At 40.6% G+C, this 15,780-nt stretch overlaps 1 protein-coding gene across 2 annotated transcripts in view; it reads left to right on the top strand.

Annotated features, from left to right (window-relative positions):
• LOC135552289 (splicing factor, proline- and glutamine-rich-like) overlaps positions 1 to 14,652 on the top strand; it is a 28,696-nt gene extending 14,044 nt beyond the window's left edge. Inside the window, exons 10-12 of one of the 2 annotated variants that reach the window (XM_064983828.1) lie at positions 13,479 to 13,530; positions 13,787 to 13,891; positions 14,522 to 14,652. In XM_064983828.1, the coding sequence (XP_064839900.1) occupies positions 13,479 to 13,505 (27 nt within the window). In that variant the 3' untranslated portion in view covers positions 13,506 to 13,530; positions 13,787 to 13,891; positions 14,522 to 14,652. Of the gene's footprint in view, positions 1 to 3,278; positions 13,531 to 13,786; positions 13,892 to 14,521 lie in introns of both variants that reach the window. The other variant, XM_064983827.1, reaches the window with a different exon arrangement.
• The last annotated feature ends 1,128 nt before the right edge of the window (positions 14,653 to 15,780 follow it).

Here is a 15,780-nt window from a genome sequence, read left to right as displayed (position 1 = left end):
GGCAAAATAGAATTAGATCTTAACGACTTTACTATACAGATTAACTCGCTGACCCGTTCAATAGCACACTGCTCTATCCGCACTGATTGAAGTTGTTTGTCGCACAAAATTTTAAAAATTCCAGGGGTTTAACCAATTAAGTGTAATCAATGTGATCCAAATTAAAACAATAACTAGTAATGCTACATACTCAAAGGTTTAAATCTCACCTTTTAAAATTTACATTCACAGATTGATTAATAAGCGTAAATGTTTTGGTTGGTACCAGAACCTTGCAGGTCCCCTGAACAGGGAACTTTACATCTGAAGGTTTCAAAAAGGAACAAAAAATAAGTAAATGAACCTGCAATTGTTTATGGTTTTGATGGTTGGAGCAGTGAAATAGAACAGAGAAATTATATATTCAGAAGGAAAAGATTGGGGAAATAATTTGGGTTCCAACTTGAGGTCGACCGATTATGGTTTTTCAACGCCGATGCCGATTATTGGAGGCCCAAAAAGGCTGATACGGATTAATCGGTTTATTTTATTTGTAATAATGACAATTAAAACAATACTCAATGAACACTTATTTTAACTTTATATAATACATCAATAAAATCAATTTAGCCTCAAATAATGAAACGTGTTCAATTTGGTTTAAATAATGCAAAAACAAAGTGTTGGAGAAGAAAGTAAAAGTGCAATATGTGCCATGTAAGACATTTACATTTAAGTCATTTAGCAGACGCTCTTATCCAGAGCGACTTACAAATTGGTGAATTCACCTTCTGACATCCAGTGGAACAGCCACTTTACAATAGTGCATCTAAATCATGTAAGAAAGCAAACGTTTCAGTTCCTTGCACAGAACATGAGAACATATGAAGCTGGTGATTCTTTTTAACATGAGTCTTCAATATTCCCAGGTAAGAAGTTTTAGGTTGTAGTTATTATAGGAATTATAGGACTATTTCCCTCTATACCATTTGTATTTCATATACCTTTGACTATTGGATGTTCTTATAGGCTCTTTAGTATTGACAGTGTAACGGTGTAGCTTCCGTCCCTCTCCTCGCCTCTACCTGGGCTCGAACCAGCAACACAACGACAACAGCCACCATCGACGCAGCGTTACCCATGCAGAGCAAGGGGAACAACTACTAGAAGGCTCTGAGCGAGTGACGTTTGAAACGCTATTAGCGCGCGCTAACTAGCTAGCCGTTTCATTTCGGTTACACCAGCCTCATCTCGGGAGTTGATAGGCTTGAAGTCATAAACAGCGCAAGGCTTGACGCACAACGAAGAGCTGCTGGCAAAACACACGAAAGTGCTTTTTGAATGAATGTTTACGCGCCTGCTTCTGCCTACCACCGCTCAGTCAGATACTTAGATGCTTGTATGCTCAGTCAGATTATATGCAACGCAGGACACGCTAGATAATATCATCAACCATGTGTAGTTAACTTGTGATTATGATTGATTGTTTAATTATGATTGATTGGTAAGTTTAATGCTAGCTAGCAACTTACTTGGGCTTACTGAATTCGCGTAACAGGCAGTCTCCTTGTGGAGTGCAACGAGTGAGAGGCAGGTCATTATTGTTTTAGACTAGTTAACTGTAAGGTTGCAAGATTGGATCCCCCGAGCTGACAAGGTGAAAATCTCATTCTGCCCCTGAACGAGGCAGTTAACCCACTGTTCCTAGGCCGTCATTGAAAATAAGAATGTGTTCTTAACTGACTTGCCTAGTTAAATAAAGGTATATAAAAAAAAATTCCCCCGATTTGTTATGAAAACTTGAAATCGGCCCTAATTAATCTGCCATTCCGATTAATCGGTCAACCTCTAGTTCCAACCCGTTTCTAATCCGTTTTGGTTTAGTTCCCCATGAAGCTGTGCAATGCTGAGCGTGTCCCTGTAGTACATGGGCAAAGACAGTGCAGCAACGCTGGTAGGTCTAAAGTCCCAAAAAAAAAGTAATATAAAGTTGGGAATGATACCATGTCATGTGTTCATCTAAAGACCTATATCCCTATACTTGGAGTGTCTGTTTCTAAAAGGACATTTGGTAATTTATTTTGTTTTTCTTCGTGTCTTTTGCATGCCCTGAGACTGAGCAACGAGGAAGTGAATTGCGGCTGCTGCACTATTCTCAAAAACAAGCCAAATCATTTTAGTGTGTAGACCCTAAAACATGCCATTTACATAAAAAATGTAGCACTTAAGAATGATAAGATTGTGTTGTGCAGGAGCAGGGTGACCGTTGTGTGTGTGTGTGTGTGTATACAAAATGAACCAAGGTCTTTTTGGTCCAGGAACTAAGATCAGGATTTGCCACAAACGCTGTGGAACTTCAGTGAAAAGAGTCTTAACCAGTGTTGGCATCATTTGCCCAACTGACGGCATATTTACACATATGTGATGCATAGTAAATTGTAGAAGGTATGGTTGGAGAAATGGCACTATAAAGCATTGACCAACCGAATAACATGGCAGGATTAGGCCAATGAACAGCTATTTGAATTAGGCCTCGTCTATGGTCAGCCAGTAGACTCAAGCTTGTAGTTTGTAATGTGAAATTAATTCCTGCCTTAAGTTCTGTTTTTTTTTTACTAAGGCTATGAAAGTTAAATTTAACAACTGGGCAAGACTTGATGTAGGCTCATTGATTAAAATCAGATTTCCCATTTTTATTGCTCTTTGGCAGGCCAGCAATACTGTAGTTCAGTATTACTTGTGTAATTAAGCAATAGAGGCAAGACGAGCAACAATGGGGTTACAGCTGTATCTGAAAATAGGCCTGATATAAGTATTTTTTTTTAAAGCGTTTAAGAAAGTGGAAGTATAGCACTGAAGTACATTTATCAACAGACCAGTCTGGCCAACCTGTACATTTTGGCATTATACTTAATCTTTGAGCCTTCGGGCCATAGCAAACTGGCAGGCTTCCCCTCAATGCTCCATATGATGCCAGTAGTGAGTGATGTAGCCCAGCCTTTGGCATGCACAGCAAACTATGGTAGGACATAACTAACGAAAACATTACCCTTTCTTCCTTCTCCGTATGTTACCTGTGGCACCTGTGGATCTACGTATTGGAACTATTTCAACGAACGTTTCCCTTGGACATGTCTTCTGCTGTTTATTTTGTCATGGCTCTCAAACAAACCCAACTCTCTTTCTACCCCCCCCACACACACTTCTCCCCTGAATATGGACTTGAACTGCGTGCCATCGCACTGCCTTCCCCTCACCCCCTCAATCTGCTTCCTTGGTATGGTTGTTGATCCCTATAGCGCAACGAGCGGAACTTCCCTCAGGGAGGCCGGGGGGCAATGGGTCCTAACAACCAAGGGTTTGGCAGGGTCCGTGAGGAGTTTGATGGGCCTGCCAAGAAGCCCCGCTTTTAAATCTTTTCAGTGTCCCTCATAGCAGTGTTTTTGTGTAGGTTCTCTGAACATCTTCACATTGAGTCATTGTTATATTTAAGTTGAAAGTGTTCTTGCACTTTAGCCCGAGGACTCATTCATTTTATGGCAAGTTAGGTTTTTCTTTTTTTCTTTTGTATTTGTAGTGTGACTTTGATGAATTGGTCACCCTCAGTAATCACATAGCGCTATCCCACCTATGTATAACTTTCTTTCCAGTTGTATCGTGCCCGTGTCGTAAATGGTGATAAGTGTAAACTTTTCTCACCTTTCTATGGCTGTGTTTTGTGCCATTTAAGATTTGAACTAAAAACATGTAACTTTACAATAAAGACCTAATTTGGTTCTTTCCAAACCTTCTTAAAGTTTATTTTAACCCAATTTTGAGTAGTTATCCTAAATAAGCCCAGCAAGAGTTGACAAGCTTTTTTCCCTAGATGTTTATGTTGGGCGCCGGGGGTGAACAGCAACTTTATAATGTAAATGATCACCATGTGAACTAAATGGAACAGCATATGCATACTGGACAGTATTGATAAAGAAAGTTGACATTTTAGAGCACAATTAGGCCTAGTAGAAATTGTACTTTTGGGGCCCAATTTTGACAATGGAAATGAGCAGTGCTGGTGTCAAACGTGATTAATGCTACTAGAATAGTTTGTTTATAAAAATTTCAGATTTTTTAAATTCCCTTTGACTTAAATTAAGAACTGTTTTAAAAGTATAATTGTTGTTTAGCTCTAAATGAAGTGTTATGGTTGTTGACAACTGTGCTGCTTTCTTTGCGTTGACAAAAAGGTAGTATGTTTTGGCTCGTGTATTGGTTGAAAGTCCTCTGACCACATTTAACATCTCAAAGCAGCACTTGATTCATCCACTGTCTCTTGATATTGCATCATTCAATCTGTTTAATTGGAATGTATATCATACACAAATGTATGAAAACTATTTAAGAATGTTACCCTAAATAATTCCAGTTTCAGCCACTGTCTGACAGATGTTCTTAGGTCATAATTCAAATGGCCATGTTATTATGAGAAACGGGAACTGTGAGAGAAGTGGTACCCTTCAAGCTACCGTAGAACTTTTCAGCCTTCGGCTTTGTCCATTTTATTTATGGCTCCTTCGCTGAATTTCTTTGTCTTTCATAGCCTAAGTACTGATAAACCAAAAGGGATGTGAACTGATTCATTCCAGTGACTATAGTCACTTTGAAGTTTCACATGAACAGATTGGACAGCTAGGTCTGAAACATCATTAAAGGGATAGCTTGGGGTTTTAGCAATGAAGACCTTTATCAACTTCCCCAGGGTCTGATTAATTTCTGCCTACCATTTTACTTCCATTAAGAATAAAGTTAGAGGTAGTTTTGTGAGCCAGTGCTAACTAGTGCTAGCTTAGTGCAAAGAAGAATTCTTGAGGATGCTAGCTGTACCTGGACTTCAAGTCCTTGCGCTAAGCTAGTTAGCATTTCCTCCCAAAATGACCTCTTATACTGGACACAGAGACTAACTTGTGACCACCATTTTACGTCTCACTGGGGAAGTATATAAAGAGCATCATTGCTAAAACCCCAAGCTATCCCTTTTAGGATTAGGGCACATTGTTTAAAAACTGTCAACATTATCTTTCACGTATTTATGAAGATGTTGAGATATGAAAACACCAGCCCCTTGCAATAAATTTTCTTGATTTTTAAGACTGCTTGATTAGACCTCTAAATCTGTGAGATTTAAGACACAGCACACCAAAGGGTAGATATGTAAGCAACAAAAAAAATAGATATATAATTACAAAGAAAGCTACAGAGAATGGAGAACATTTTCTGTGTAGTTACATTTTTATTTATTGAAGATCAAACTTGTGCTCCTACGAGATGTTTAAAAATAATCTCATCCATATTTTTTACATCGCTGTTGAAATTGCACTAGTCACTGTGTACTTGAACTCAAAGGATCTTAGAATTTTGTCAATTTCAATTACAATTTCAATTACAGCACAAAGATTGATTGTGGTTGTGCTCAATGTTACTCAAATGACTACAAACGGTTGTTTATCAAAACAGTTGTCTAAACAAATCTGATTGGATACCTTAACACAAGTAATGTATACCATAAAACATTCAATGTTATTCCTGTATGTTTGTTTTGTGTACATTTCTTCTTTGACAGGTTTGGCCACTTTAAAGGTTGCAGTGTGTAAGGAGACATTTCTAAAACAAGAAGTCCTAGGCCTAACTGAGTGGCACTTAATACAGTTTACTCCCGTGACTTGTCTTACACAGACCAACCTGATGAAGAGGCTTGCCTTAGTGAAGGGTTTTCAGCAGTTTTCAGTAATGTAACAGGGATTCCAGTTGGTGAAATGGTTGTTTAACAGAACAGTAAATAGCAACCCCCTGTGACTGAAATCGGAACTGACACCCCATCTAAAATTCTAACTGGGTGTTGTCAACATGTCTAGGTGATTTGGAATACAATGAATGAAGCCAGTTTGCCAGAATGGCCGAATAACAAGAAGACTGGATCTGGCTGTGTTTCATAGGGTGTATGTTTCTAGGTGAACTCTTAGTCAGCTCTTCCTGGACTACTCACCATGTTGATCAACTTGCTATAGTAATGTTGACCTACAGTCAACTCGGTGGGACGTAGGCCTAGAAGTAGCAATGTACTGGGAAAGAAAGATCAGACTCATTTTAAAATTAAATTTCAACTCAATCTGTGGTGATCGTATGTTAACAAAGGCAATGACCACGGTTGCTTTTTTTCAGCCTGTTGGGCTGTTTTTACAGGCAGCCCAATTCTGATATTTTCCCCACTAATTGCTCTTTTGACCAATCACATCAGATCTTTTCAGAGCTGATCTGATTGGTCAGAAGACTAATTAGTGGGTGATAAGGTTTAAGAATTGGGCTGCCTGCCTAAACTCAGCCATGTCATACTGTTTGCAGATGGAATCACAGATCCGGACACAAACTAATGGTTAAAATTAATGTAGCGAGCTTTGTTTATGCACCTGTAGTGGGAATGTAGATCACCCCTTAGTTAGTTTTATATATTTATATATATTTGTTGTCCTGGCTTTATATGGATTATTGAAGTACTCTGAAATAGTTGCCAGACTTGTATAACCGATGGAAGTCTATAGTAGAACTTCCCCTTATTCCCAGTCACCCTTCAGCAGACTGAGGAGACCTGCGAAACCTATAAGGAGCGAGAAGCTCGTCTTTGTCAAGTGTCTTGAGTGCATGGGCGTGCAGTAGCTGTGCAATAAAATCCAACAGCCAGCCTGCCCCATTCCCCAGTAGAGGCTCCAAGTAAAGGCTCCGGCAGTTGGTTACGTTGAGGATGAGTAGTTCTGCAGAAGTCAGTGGACAGTAGAGCCTGGACTTGTGTGCAGCGAGAGGTATGCTTACAGAGCCACTGAAAAGGTAAGTTTTCCTGTTCATGATTTGTTTAAATGCCAAACATGTACTGCTCTAACTTCCTCTGTCACCTGACGTGATGTGACAGTACAGGGGTTCTGGCATCACACTTCTGAAAAATGGAATCACAGTGCAGTACTCGTTCCTCCCTCCGTATGTGAACGTGTGGCAATGTGTTTTTAGCCTTTGCAGTATCTGGTATTTTTCCTTCATTTCTGACTGAAGCTGGTCTCTGTATGAAACAAACTGTATATGGACTGCTGTGTCACTGGCTCAACAAATAGTGTGTGGTGGTGTATACCCACAACTTGACTTTGGTTCAATCAACACAACTCCTTTTGTTGAGACTTCTTTCAAGCTGTAATGACAAGTGCAATGGGGGGGTTTACTGGCAATTATATTTATTTATATATATATATTTTTTTATTTATTTACCTGGTTCCTTGGCCCTGTAGAAGGGACTTTTGGTTTTTGGTGGGAGTAGCTTTATTGTTGATCTTGACCTCCTGTTTAATCAAGTAATAGAGGAAGCCATTTGTGAAGCTTGTCCATTGTCCAATGTTTGCCTAATATTTGAACATGATTTATTTTACCTTTATTGCAGAACTTCGTAAATCATGTAGACCAAGGCCAAAATGTAGCCGCTAAGGTGTATCATAGTACTCGAGCACAGGACTCTGACTCAAGTCGGACTAGTTATTTTCAATATAGAATCGATAGCTTTGACTCAAGCAATATTCAGCACCTAGACTTTTTGTATGTGTGTGTCTAGGGATGTGAGAATCATCCTGATGACCATGTTCATTTCGACTTGACGTGTGCTCTAAGTTTACTGGCTTTTTTTGGATGTCTACAGTGCAACACTGGCAAGTGATATTTGCTCAGTCGATTCAATGTTACGGCCAAGAAACTCCTTAAAGACCCCCTAACGAGTAATTGTCAATGTATTTTATCAGCGGTTCAGACTTGCTATGTCCGAATAGCCATACTAGCGTACTATGTGCTTAAACTGCATACTATTTAGCACGTACCATTTAGTAAAAAGTATGCCACAGTTGCCACGCAATAATGGCTCGTGACTGGCTGAGTAGGTGGGACGGGGCCGAGTGCGGGTGGGTTTTTCCAGCCTGATAATAGCACATTTTTGATACATTTCTCTAATCTCTGAATAGGAATGGCGTAATATGCCTACTCAGGACGGTTATAGGCAGACTACCACATTCGACCTATACTATAAGCGTATTCATAAGCCTATACCATAAGCCATAACATATTTATTAGTGAAACCAAAGGGCTGTGAGATCTATCTATATACATGCAACAATTTAAATGATTTTACTGAGTTACATTTCACATAAGTAAATAAATAAATTAGGCAATCTATAGATTTCACATGGGTGGGGGGGGGGGCATATGTGATCGGCAACCTCCAATTTCCAGATTTGCTTGGTGGCGTGGTTCATCATTATGGGTTCTTACACTTTTTCAGTTGCTCCCCTAGGTCATTTAGGAAGGTTTTAGTTTGACTTATGACTTTTGTTACACCCAGCTTTCATTTATGTACTCTGAGATTGTAATGGAAATGGCAAACATGAGCTTGTTGATTTTAATTTTATACTTGACAACTGAGTAGGCTGGGAACAGCCTCTACTTTTGTAGAATGTGACTTTGGTCTATTGCTAAGATCAACTAGAACGTGTCATTTTCAAGCGTTAATCCACTGGGCTTTTCTTGGGCGGGTGAACAGTTGTGGGACTGGGTTTGGGTCTATCTGGGTCATTCACAGCCTAGCTATTCATAAAGAGCACTTGGTCACTTCACTTGATACTATAGTGTGGTAACTACCATACACAAGAAGGCACTGTTTCTCTTTCTCTCTCCTGTACTTTGGAAAGACCTGCGACTCTGTCCAAAAATGGCAGCCTGTTCCCCCCTTGTGTATTTTAGGGCTGACCCCATTTAGTCGATTGTTTGGTCGATAGACCGTGTATGTTGACCGAGATTTCCTTGGTTGAGCAGCAGCAAAAAAAAACAAGTTAATGGTGTACAAGACACCTGTCTGGTTCGTGCCTGTCTAAGTGGACAAATCCATTGTGGAGGCCCTGTGGGGATGGCTCAGTCCATCACTCTCAGACATGTTCTACTGAAATTTTGTACTGTGAAGGACAATGGTGCAACACTAAAATAATATTTTTTAACATGCGCTTTCTCCCTCGTTTGCAAGCGGTCGCTGTCAGCGGTTTTGAAATATCAGTCCTCTGTTCATTTCATTTTATTTATTTCACCTTTATTTAACCGGGTAGGCCAGTTGACAACAAGTTCTCATTTGCAACCTGGCCAAGATGAAGCAAAGTGGTGCGACACACAAACAACAGTTACAAATGAAATAAACAAACGTACAGTCAATAACACACCAGAAAAGTATATACAGTGTGTGCAAATGTTGAATTTCCGCCTTTTCCCAGACCATGTTATGTGCATAATAGAAATGTTAAATGCATTGGTGTTGAGAGAGATGCAGCGGAGGCAGCAGCGGAGTTGGGTAACAAGGAAACAGCCCTTGCCATAATTGTCTAGGAAAAGTGAGGAAATCCCAACTTAATTAGGTCTTTAATCAATAGCCCAAATGAGCCATATATAAATTCTCTAAGCGGCCTCAAACGGTAGTGTACGTGTGTGACAGATCATGCTTCTGTTGCCTGTTAATAATAGCCTACTTATTCCCATGCAACCACGTGGAATAAACAATTTCACAAATTCGGCTGTTTTTAGTCTTTGCTATATGCTGTAATAAAGGCGTTACACTTTTTGTTAGAACAGCCTCTGGTATTATTTATTTAGTGTGTACACTTCCAAATGATCAGAAAGGATGTATAATAACCCTCGATCTTGATTATTATTATGATCATTATAAAAAGTGATGTCATTATCATTAGGTTTAGTATATCAGCCTTGTATAACCAACATTGAGCTGTAGGCCTAAGAGCGCATCCTGTTTAGTCTTAATACTGTAATTTACTTGGGCCTGTAATTTTTATGTATGTGTGTGTGTGTGTGAGAAATGACATATAGAAATTACAGGCTCAAGTAAATTACAGTATTAAGACAGGATGCGCTCTTACGCCTATATATGCATGCCATTGTAGCAACAATTTTGTTCATGTCATCACACAGCGTACGAGTTATTCGGATTTTAAATGCAATGAAGCGTACAAAAAAATATATTATAATAATAATAAAGCAACCGTTGAATAATTAGCCTAAACATTTAATAAACCACTCTATTTCTGCAATTGCATTCACAAATGCATGCGACTGTTTTTTGTCTTGCTGTAAAAGGCTTTACAAAAAAATACTTTCTGGTATGCATATTTGGTTAGTGTTTACGTTTTTCCAAACAGTCAAATGTTTGGAATCAAACCGCACCAGTTTGGCACACCATAATATGCATATTCCTTTTCTTGATCTCCAAGATTTTCCATAACTATTCAGTTATTCCACACATCTGACTTCCCCTTTTACCTGAGCAACCAGTAAACATTCATGTTTTGACTTAATTTGTCACATGCTCTGCATCCATTTTGCTGTCACATGTTATGGGGTTAGTAGTTTCTAACCAATTTATTGATGTGATTATGATATTGTATAGGTCATGCCCCATTGGTCAAGTGCATGCGATGCATAGGCCTACATGTGTCACGTAAAGCAAGCAAGGGTTTAGGGATTGTTTTAACCTAAACATTTGGGTAACTGAACTTTTCATTCAGAAATGGCTCTAATTATGTTGCTGCTTCAGCAACACTGACGATAAACTGTTCTGTGGTGGTCGCTGCAGCAGGGAGGAGGACACAACGGGTGCAAGTCAAACGTTGTCTTATATATATTTTTTTTTGTGCGCAGCAGGTCTGAGCCCTGCCCGGCACAAATCAATTGTGGTCGGAGTCCCTCTAGTCATTTGTCGTAATTATTTCATCCAACAGTGTGCTTAAAGCATCAGACAAGCTCAGTGCATATAGTTGATTTGATTAAAACACGCCATGTCTATATATGGGAAAATACACTTTTTCAAGGTTTGGCCTATTGATTAGTCGAAAGAACCGACTACTCTAGGTTGACCTATATGTATATATTTTGTCGGGGACAGCCCTAGTGCATTTCATGCTTCGAGGTATCATCAATCCTCCTGTCTTATATCAGTGACATTCTCAAGCCAGTGACCAGCCAGCCAATTGTAAAGGGTTCAGTTCACAAGGACTGTGCCAACCTCCTTGGTGTAGCAGTTTGTATGTAAACGGTGTCTCATGCAGCAAACTTAGTGTTAGTTATCTTGGACTATAAGCGTCTTGTGTAGAGAACTACCATGAGCAGTGAAATCAGCCCTAGGGCTGTCTAGTGTGTCTGTCTGCACTGTGATCCATTTCCCCTCGGGAGTCTCCTCTTTGAGTGGCCAGTCTGCTCCTCCGTATCCCCTTCAGAGTGTGATGCCAGAACTACCCTCCATGGCCTCAGGGCCTCTACTGGAAAGGGCAATGCCTTTTCCAAACTCGTTCTGCAAGACCGACGTCGCAAATGCCCATCATGATGTAAAGGTGAAAGCGTCTTCATAGGTGCAACTCCTGACGTTTTGGGGGGTTTGCTATAATAATACTTTTCCAGTGTCAACCAAGTCAAGCTTACCTTGCTTTGTAACTGTTTTCAGTCCTCATGTTTTTGCATGATTGGTGTCATGGCTCTTATGCATTTGCCTGTTCCCCCTGGAGTTAATAAATTTTGCTATAAAGTGACGTAGCCTACATAGCTAACTCCAGTGGGGAGAACAAGTATTTGATACACTGCCGATTCTGCAGGTTTTGTTACTTACAAAGCATGTAGAGTTCTATCATTTTTATCATAGGTACACTTCAACTGTGAGAGACGGAATCTAAAACAAAATTCCAGAAAATCACATTGTATGATTTTTAAGTAATTAATTTACATTTTATTGCATGACAAGAATTTGATACATCAGAAAAGCAGAACTTAATATTTGATACAGAAACCTATGTTTTCAATTACAGAGATCATATGTTTCCTGTAGTTCTTGACCAGGTTTTTTGGCCCACTCCTCCATACAGACCTTCTCCAGATGCTTCAGGTTTCAGGGCTGTCGCTGGGCAATACGGACTTTCAGCTCCCTCCAAAGATGTTCTATTTGGTTCAGGTCTGGTGACTGACAAAGTCACTCCAGGACCTTGATGCTTCTTACGGAGCCACTCCTTAGTTGCCCTGGCTGTGTGTTTCGGGTCGTTGTCTTGCTGGAAGACCCAGCCACGGCCCATCTTCAATGCTCTTACTGAGGGAAGGAGGTTGTTGGCCAAGATCTTGCGATACATGCCCCCCCCATCCATCCTCCCCTCAATACGGTGCAGTCGTCCTGTCCCCTTTTGTAGAAAAGCATGCCCAATGATATTTCCACCTCCATGCTTCATGGTTGGGATGGTTTTCTTGGGGTTGTACTCATCCTTCTTCCTCCAGACACGGCAAGTGCAGTTTAGACCGAAAAGCTCTATTTTTGTCTCATCAGACCACATGACCTTCTCAAATTCTTTCTCTGGATCATCCAGATGGTCATTGGCAAATTTCAGACGGGCCTGGTCATGCGCTGGCTTGAGCAGGGGGACCTTGCGTGCGCTGCAGTATTTTAATCTATGACGGCGTAGTGTGTTACTAATGGTCTTCTATGAGACTGTGGTCCCAGGTCTCTTCAGGTCATTGACCAGGTCCTGCCGTGTAGTTCTGGGCTGATCCCTCACCTTCCTCATGATCATTGATGCCCCACGAGGTGAGATCTTGCATGGAGCCCCAGACTGAGGGTGATTGACTGTCATCTTGAACATCTTCCATTTTCTAATAATTGAGCCAACAGTTGTTGCCTTCTCAACAAGCTGCTTGCCTATTGTCCTGTAGCCAATCCCAGCCTTGTGCAGGTCTACAATTTTATCCCTGATGTCCTTACACAGCTCTCTGGTCTTGGCCATTGTGGAGAGGTTGGAGTCTGTTTGATTGAGTGTGTGGACAGATGTCTTTTATACAGGTAGCGAGTTCAAACAGATGCAGTTAATACAGGTTATGAGTGGAGAACAGAAGGGCTTCTAAAAGTAAAACTAACAGGTCTGTGAGATCCGGAATTCTTACTGGTTGGTAGATGATCAAATACTTGTCATGCAATAAAATGCAAATGAATTGCTTAAAAATCATACAATGTGATTTTCTGGATTTTTGTTTTAGATTCAATCTCTCATGGTTGAAGTGTACCTATGGTAAAAAATTACAGACCTACATGCTTTGTAAGTAGGAAACACTGCATATTTTGCTGGTTATCAAATACTTCTCCCCGCTGTATGTCAAAATTTACTTCATTTTTTTTTTGTAATGTCTGACATTAATTGGCACAAGTTCTTTTAACATTTTAAACTGTCATTTACATCTAGTGCATGCATGTACTGTAGTTTTTGTAATTTAAATTCCAAAAAGCCTAATCCACTTTCAAGTCCTCTACATCCCTGTAGTTTAGCACTCATATCTACAGTTATTTGTGTACTAGTGTCTTAGGATACATTTCTGAAATTCATAGCTTTGAGCTCATTGTTTCTCTCTTACTGCAGGGGCCTCGAGTGATTGTAGGAGGCTGAGGAGCTGCTCCTGGTTTAACATATGGTAAGCTACCTGCAGAGGGGCTAGATGGAAGCCTTTTAGTCATTGCACCAAAGGGCACTAGTCTGAATTGATGTCATGTTGCTAAGACATTGTTTACCTTTTTGAAGCCTTAAGTCTTAAGTGCTCATATTAAACAAATGGAAATGTTTTTGGTGGGAGGTGTGAGCGTGCACTCCCGGACTCCCCCTGATTTTTGACAATGTTGCTTCATTCTTAGTGGAAGTTGTTGACTTATGTTTTTCTTTTGTTGTTGCAGGTTAACTGAAGAGACTGATGTCTGTTCAAACCTGTGCAGGGGTGCCTCTGGTCCATCCTAAAACAAGGATATGGTCTATCCTAAAGCAAGGAAATGGATCTGCAGGTTGGTTGAACTATTCTCAAACACGTTAGTTTAAATAGTGTGGTTGCTTGTTCCTGAATGGCGCAGTGGTCAAAAGAACTGCAGTGCTGAGGCACCACTCTACAGCCTGAGGTTTGATCCCGTGCTTGTGTCACAACCGGCTGTGACCGGGAGCCCCATAGGACTGCGCACAATTGGCCCAGCGCCGTCCGTGGTAGGGGAGGGTTTGGATGGTGGGGTTCTCCTTGACTCATCGTGCTCTAGTGACACGCTGACTGGTTTTCAGTCTAACAGTTTTTCCTCCCACACATTGAGGCTGATCTGGGTTAAGCGAGCAGTGTGGTAAGTAGGGGGTCGGGCGGGTCATGTCTCGGAGGACGCATGACTCGACCTTTGCCTCTTCCAAGCCAATTGAGAAGTTGCAGAGATGAGCCAAGGGAGGTAATTCGGGGAGAAAACTGGGTTAAACATTTTCTATTTTATTTTTGCTTGTGGCCATGGACGGGCCTGGTTAGTGCTGGGACGGGAGACAGCCTGGGAAAACTGGGTGGTTGCGCTGTTGTTGCTTGATTTCATGTTTTTTCGATCATTTCCAATGGATGACGTTATTTGTAGCGACTCAATGAATGTTTCATATTTTTTCTCCCATAGGAACCAGGCGGAAGTGAAGTGTGATGCCGCCCCAGCATCCAACCAGCAGAAAAGCCAGAAGTTCAACAGGAGACTCTTTAAAAAATAATATATTTTTCTACACAAAATTGCAATAAAAGGTTCAACTTGGAGATTTGTCCATTTTTTTTGTTTTGATTAAACCTGTAATTGTCCTAGTGCATCTCTAGAGATCTGACAACTATCCACAGGGATGGTATGGCTATCTAATAGCACTGGTAACACTTCATTTTATGGCACTGTTTCCACTGGAGTTTACCACACCAATTCAACACAACTGGTACTAAATTGTGCCTCGTGGCGCTTGTTAAATTACCATAATTCAGGTGCCATTAAGTGTCAATGTAAAATAAAGTACTGCCTCTGTTAGTTCCCCTTGCCTCATTCAACAGTTGAATAGAACTGATTCAAGGGGCGGCAGGGTAGCCTAGTGGTTAGAGCGTTGGACTAGCAACCGGAAGGTTGCGAGTTCAAACCCCCGAGCTGACAAGGTGCAAATCTGTCGTTCTGCCCCTGAACAGGCAGTTAACCCACTGTTCCCAGGCCGTCATTGAAAATAAGAATTTGTTCTTAACTGACTTGGTGCAAATCTGTCGTTCTGCCCCTGAACAGGCAGTTAACCCACTGTTCCCAGGCCGTCATTGAAAATAAGAATTTGTTCTTAACTGACCTGGTTAAATAAAGGTAAAAAAAATAAAAATAAAAAAAACTTACATGTGCAGGCTTAACATGGAAATCCTCCTACCATTATCAACAAGTACGAAAGTTAACATGTTTATTGTTCTGCCATGAATATATTTTGGTATACCTATTTAGCTTGTTCTAAGGTGTGTGTCTCAAAGCTTTGAAACTCGCTGAGACACGCCTATTCTGACCTGTCTCGGAAGCCTCTTGTCCGGTTACAATTAAGGGCAAGGTACAATGTTTCCCTGTGCTGGATCACGCTTGTATCCTGTGGGTCGGCTGTCACTGCTGGAGATGATCCAGCGAAAGGGGCACCGTGCTGAAACCGAGGAAACAGAAGGCATGGAGAATGTGTGCCTGAAATTTCCCCAAAGCCCATGCGCTAGAAATGATTTAAACGTTATCATTTATAGTAGACATTTCAAGATCTAAGAAATGTTCTCGGTATATCTCACGAAGACCTGTTCTGAAGTAGTTGTTGCTTTTATAAAGATCAACTACGCTAAGAGCGGGAAATACTAATTCTTACATGGAGCGTTTTTAGAAAGTATTCAGAA

The sequence above is a fragment of the Oncorhynchus masou genome, chromosome 13 (genome assembly GCF_036934945.1).
Source record: "Oncorhynchus masou masou isolate Uvic2021 chromosome 13, UVic_Omas_1.1, whole genome shotgun sequence".
Lineage (NCBI taxonomy): Eukaryota > Metazoa > Chordata > Actinopteri > Salmoniformes > Salmonidae > Oncorhynchus > Oncorhynchus masou.
Note: the sequence above shows the minus strand (reverse complement) of the source record. Positions and strands in the feature narration are given on the sequence as shown.